At 46.9% G+C, this 6,418-nt stretch overlaps 1 protein-coding gene across 1 annotated transcript; it reads right to left on the bottom strand.

The window, feature by feature from the left end:
* Positions 1-1,317: 1,317 nt before the first annotated feature.
* Positions 1,318-5,516, bottom strand: spry1 (sprouty homolog 1, antagonist of FGF signaling (Drosophila)). The gene is made up of 2 exons (XM_031866865.1): positions 4,862-5,516; positions 1,318-3,391 (listed from the first exon to the last, which is right to left on the bottom strand). Exon 2 carries the CDS (start codon positions 3,334-3,336, stop codon positions 2,248-2,250), a length of 1,089 nt encoding a protein of 362 aa, XP_031722725.1. The 5' UTR covers positions 3,337-3,391; positions 4,862-5,516; the 3' UTR covers positions 1,318-2,247.
* Positions 5,517-6,418: the final 902 nt, after the last annotated feature.

Here is a 6,418-nt window from a genome sequence, read left to right as displayed (position 1 = left end):
TGCTATGTCGGTCTTAGTGAAAGCCCGGTCAGCTAACTGACAAAAGCAACAATACTGGATACTTCCTTTTGTGCACATGTTTACCTTTCAGCTTCTTCCCTGCGAAGCATTTAAACCGAACCTTTTACTCCTGAAAACTGCTGCAGCTTTTACTGTGAGGGGATTCAAGCTTATGTTAAGTTAAATCGAGAGGGCTCCTATTCCCGTCGAGCAAAACTCTGAATCCAAAAGATCCCAGGCCCGTTGCACAGAGCACCTGAGTGCACCGCCGTCACATGTAGCCGATTATACACACGGTTGTGTTGTTTTCTTGCCGACCATGCAGTTTTTCCAAAACCTAAGCCACGTGTGTTTTTTTTCTTCTTCTTATACTTCTTCGTCCCTGAGAAATTCCTGGTCACAGTTTGTGTTTCCCCAACTGTTGGGATTTCTGGCTGACCAACCAACTTTCAAAGTGATGATCTCATCCCCTGGGGGCCCGGAGGTGGAAAGGGGGGAGTGGGTGTCAGTAGGGGGGGGGGGGGGTCAGCGGACTTCCCAAGTGATAAATTCACTGACAAAAAGAGGCGGCCAAATGGGGTGGGGGTGAAGTGGGCTGGATTTGCCCCTGTCGTTGCCTTTAGTGCAGGAACCACGCCATAAAGGCCCAGCATTGATAGCCCTGGTTTATTATCTTTGAACAGGTGGCCCGGCTACTCGTAATGGTCGCTCTCATTTCTCAAGGCACACACTGTTGGGCTCCACAATATGGAGACCATTTGGGAGTTTGGGAACATCCCGATCTGGCCGCATTAAAGCCCGGGGAGTAAACTACAGCGCATAGTTTTGTGGTGACTTGTTGGAGTGGGGGGCTTAGCAGGAGAGCTACTTCCTGTGAGCATAACTCATGGAAACGTGGAGGCTCTGTTGATGCTAGCAGCTTCGGGGCTAATCGTGTCAATGACCTGTATTGTTTAGCTTTCAAGGTTACCGAGGAGAATCGCAGCAAAGAAGCCCTCCAAGAATGTAAACAGTCACATTTCGAGCTACAAGCTGTTTCTACTCACTGCTGAAATTTTTTTTTTCACCAGGAATTCCACACCCAGCATGAACATATACACACACACGCACACACACACACACACACACACACTCACACACACACACACACACACACACACACACACACAGAAAACAGTGATTAGCTGTTCGCCATTGAACTCAAACTCATGAAAATTGAGCCGCACACACTTCAAAACCAGCCATCAGTGAGATCTTTCATTCCTCAAGCGGGTCGCTGCTTTCTCAGCAGCTCAATCAAGACGCCAGACAGTGCTGTTTTTTTCATTAATTAATATATTTTCTGCATTAAAGTTAACATAGTTTTCTTTTGTGCCACCCTTTAATTTTTCAGTAAGTATTTGATATTTTGTTATATTCAGACATGAGTAAATTTAAGACTGTCTCTTGCAATAAATATCATAAAATAATAGAGCTTCACATAATAAATATTTTTTTACAACAAAAAAAAAAGAAAATGTTTTAAACAGACATTTTTTTTCCTTTTAAAAAATAGCCAGAATTCCTCTTATGGATTTTGAGCATACAATTTACACAAAAATAAAGAAAAAAAAAACAACAACAACAAACAAACATGGGAGAATGCCACAGAATGTGTATGAAGAGTTCAGACGGGTGGAAGGAGAGAAACATATCCACGTGGAAAAAAAAAAAAAAAGAAATACTATGAGATGGATGTGCTTTCGTTAATGCAACATGAGCATAGGAACCACGGTTTTAGTGTGGTAGCAACCAATAAATTCAAACATACCTGCTTGCTATGAATAACAGGTAACAGCTACATAATTGCCCTATAGTAGTTCGTCCTTCACAGATTTGGTGAGAGGCAGCTGCCACTGGGCACACAGGCCCAGAGGAAACTGCCTACCTAAAACGGAAGAGAAACTTTTTTCATATATATAAAAAAATAGTGTTAATGACGAGCTGAGGATAGACATAGAAACAGTTAAGGCAAACACTGGTCTGTAAAAACATGGTCCTGATCCAGAGAAAATAAAAATAATTGAGTGGTTTTCGTTACTCCTTTGCTTAGCTCCTTAGGTTTCTGCAGCGAGGAGGGGAGGCTGGTGGGAGGTGCTTAGAATGTTTGATAAACATTAATCTGTGACTTATCATTATCATTGTCATCATAAGATCCACATCAAGAGTCTCCCGCGCACACGCAATCACAAACGCACACAGGGGCGATCAGGAGGGCTTTTCCTGTGTCTGTGGGGCCCAGCTCTCCAGTTTGCAATAGACAGTGTTGGAGTTCTTGCAGCGACAGCCGGGCCTGTTGACCCGGTCGTAGCAGCCCTGGCACGCCTTCAGACACCCCTTGACAGGTGGGTAGCATAGCAGACAGGGGAAGAGTACCGACATTAATCCCATGCACAGGAAACGAGAGCAGCAGTGGGAGCGTGACAGCGAGCAGGGGTGGTCAGCACACGAGTCCCCCTCATCGTCATTGGAGCAGTGGTAGAAGATGCCCTTGGCCAGGCACATGCACGTGCCGTGCTCCAGCGCGCTCTCGGCCGAGCAGAGGCACTGGCCGTTGCACGCCAGGCACGACGGCAGGCTCCTGGGAGCCGTACAGTCACTGCACTTGCACTTCCCGCAGCGCTCACAGATGAACTGGTGCCCGGCGGCGGCCACCACCCCGTTGCCAGAGCCAGAAAAGTCTGATTTCCCTTTGCCCTGGGGCTTGAGTGGAGCCTCTAGTGGAGGCTGGTGGAAGTGAGGTCCCTGCTGGGGCTGTGAAAGGGCCTTGGGCTTGGGCTGAGTCCGAACAGGCCGCTCCGCTCTGTGGTGGTGCTGCAAGCTCGCGCCGGGCCTGGAGGGGGGTGAGCGTGCCAGGAGTCCCTGTTCAGAGGAGGCGCTGCTGTTGCTCCCTGAACTAGCGGCACTTCCTGTGCTAGTGGAGCGGCTGAGCACCGGCACCCGGGACCCGCCGTACTGCTGTCCCCCGGCCACGACCACCACGCCGCCCCCGACGTGATGGTGGTGACCTGACGGCCGGTGCTCATAATTGTTGTTCACATTGACGAGGATGACCTCGTGAGTTCTCTCCTGCTTGTCCTGGGGCCTGGGAGCCAAGCGGGGCGCAGGGGACCTCCGCACCACTGAGGGCCCCTCGGTATACTCGTTGTTGGAGCGGATGGCCTTGATTTGGTCCAGGGAGAGAATGGCGGCATGCTGGAGCTCCCGCTCGTAATCCGACCTCTGCCGGCTCTCTAGGGAAGGCTGCTGGATCACCACTAATGAACCGCCGGGGCCATGTTGACTTTGGAGCTCCATCTGGGGGGATCACCACTTCCGACATTCACCGTGGACTTGGCATGCATCGGAAAACCTGCCAGAGGGGGGAAGAGAGGCCGGGGAAGAGACAAAGGAGAGGCAGGGAGGGAGGGGACATCGTCAGAAGGAGCCAAAACACGGCATAGCTGGCAAACACACACCGTCCTGATGGATGAGGGGTGAACATGGCCATTTCAAATTCAAAGCCAAGTACCAATCCACATCATGTCAGTATTCATAAACAATACCAGAACTATACTGCAGCAAAGTTCCAACATATATTACTGTTTGAAGTGGAAGGAGCAATATTAGATTATTTGAAGGTGTGTTTAAAGTTGATCCAGACGGACTGTTTTCATCCCTGTCAACATGACAATATGTCACTTTTGGTCCCGTTAAGTGAGGCAACCCGGGAAAAAAAAAAAGTTGACTATTAACAAGACTTTTTGTACCTTCCTCCCCAATACGCACACATCTAAACTTCAGTAGGCCCTACAAATACTTCCCCTCCTCATTTACATTTGTATGACTAGTTAACATTTAAATGCACCGCGGCGACGAAATGAGGACGCGATCCAAGGGAACTAAATGAGCTGCCTCACTTAGTATTCTATTACTACACCAAAAAGGGATTTCAGGGAAATGGGGACAAAAGTAGAGCAAAAAAAAGAAGAAGAAGAAGAAAACTAAGGTCAGATCAAGTTCCGACAAAATAAAGACTTTGATTGAAGAACGATTCGAGCGTTTGCAAGTTGACGGACTAAACGTCACCTCACCGCTGCAGCATGTCTTGATTTTTTTAAGTGTATTTGAAGCAAATCATTTGTCTTACATGCGTCATTATTCCATAAACTTTATCAGGAATTTGGGGGTTTGAGCTTTCGTGGATGTTATGAAGCAACGCCGACCTGCACGAGGCCAAAACGTCCCCGCGAAACACACATCAAAGCTCACAGAGCAGCCGTGAGCCAGAGTGATCGAGTTTATTTAAATCTATTTTGCTCTATGCAAATAACCAAACTCTTTATTATTTGTAATAGTCTAAGCGTCAAAGTGCGCACTGATAATAGGGTTATCCGCACAGGGCGCGTTCAAAGGACGAGGCGTCGTGCGCAGCTATAGAAGCAGGATCCTATAAAAACGTAGAGCCGGAGATCAAGAGACACTACAGGACGCATCCAAATAGACGGAGAAAAACTTATGAATGAAAACAACCGCCGTGGGGGGAAGGGTGTTTGTTACAGCGGAGGCACGGAAGGACGCAGGCAGGGAGATCCATCAACTTCACCAACTAGTCGCGATTCATTTAAACCTGCAGCGGGTGCTTTTTATTTTCTTTCCTGTGCCAAACATAGAAAATGACACGGGAAGTCTTTGGATTTGTGCACCAGTGTAAAAAAACATATTTATATCGCTACAGCGGCGCAAACTAGGTCGAGACGTGCGCTACTATCGGATACTACAACCCCGTAAAAGCATCACAATGAACGTAAAACAAGTGCAAAACACTGAGGGAGATACGTACCTATTTGCAACCATCCATAACGTCGAATCCATCAACCAAACAGCCTACCAGAACTCCATCCAAAGAGGAAGGGGCAATGTCCAGACGGAGACTATAAGGTCTGATGCATTACATTCACTGCCTGTTAATCCAAGTGCGAGTGTATCCCTTTGCGTTATTCCCTTATTATTATTATTCTTTTCTTGTGGTTTAGTTCAGCGCGGGTTACGCGTGCATTGGTCCCAGGATAAAACAAAGTAAATCCACGGTGGAGCTCTGACGGAGGGAGGGAGGTGAAGGCACCCGGAGAACTGCTGCGCACTTGAGAGCCGATCTTTAGGCAACCTACTTATAGAGAAGTCCCGCAGGAATTGTAGTAAAAAATAATGTATTTAGAAAAAAATGTTGTCGGAGAAATAAAATCAAACACGAGCGAGCGTATAGATCCAAGACCTTCTCCTCTTCGAGTATTCTGCAGGGGAGGTGCGTTTGAGTTACTTATTGTTGCGGGGAGTCTGCGCTCGCGGAGGAGAAAAAAAAGAGAAGCGTCGTCGGGTCGCAGACGGCAGTTGCGCTCTCTCCAGCTCCGCGGGCCCGTTCAGAACTGAATGAATGGGAACGCAGGGCTCAGTGTTTGCTCGACAAGCCAACTCCCATTGGCCATTCACTCCACTGAAAAAGGATACATCGCATCCGCTCCTGATTCATTGGGCAGATGTGGAAGGCCGGCCGATAGAGCTCGTGTGCACGCTTTAAGGTGGAACGGATTCATTTTATTTATTTTTTTATTTTGCGTCGGCTCGACTAGTTTCCGTTCTTGTGGGTTATGAATAACAATGTGAATAAGGTTTATGTGACTAATAGTGATGTCACAAACGCACCATTTATTGATGTTCTTGCTGATTTGGTACAAACAACACAACAAGTCAAGGAAAACAGTTTTTGTACATTGTTTCTTAAAATAAACTGGAAAACCATGTTGGTCCCTAAAATATAAAAGTAATTATAACCATTAAACTTATATAACTACAACGATTACACAAACAATATAGCAATAAAGGCATTTTGATGTTTTGTGTCACATGTTTAACACAGAAGTAGTTTAATTTATAAACTACTAAACTGAAGAACATGAAAATTGAAGTACTTAAGGCTCAAACTTAAACGCAGTAAATGTGTTTGAATGAGGGGTTCACGTCTTTTTTTTAACATGTTAAGAAACCCAGAAATGACCACTTCTTAAATGTAATGTAATAATCCGTGTAGCACTGCAGAACTGACTCAATTAAAAGACCCCCGCTGGGGCTGGAACCACACGTTGGAAACCCACTGTCTGCAGACAAGACAATTAGGGGGGGGCGCGTAACCGGATGTCTTTGAATGTTTTCATTACGCATTCACGTTTGCCATCAGAGGAAATCAAATGTGTCACGATGAGTCTGCAGCAGAACTGTCTGATAAGGTCATGTTCCCACCATCTGAAGAGTTTCATGGAGACAGCGGTGGTTGGGGGGGGTTTAGTCCCGGACCACCTTAAGAAAGAAGCAGCCCTGCAGCCAGGGGAAAGACTCCCCCCCC

Source organism: Anarrhichthys ocellatus, unplaced genomic scaffold (genome assembly GCF_004355925.1).
Source record: "Anarrhichthys ocellatus isolate YVR2014 unplaced genomic scaffold, GSC_Weel_1.0 scaffold37, whole genome shotgun sequence".
Taxonomy (NCBI): domain Eukaryota; kingdom Metazoa; phylum Chordata; class Actinopteri; order Perciformes; family Anarhichadidae; genus Anarrhichthys; species Anarrhichthys ocellatus.
This window is presented reverse-complemented; position numbering and strand designations above follow the sequence as displayed.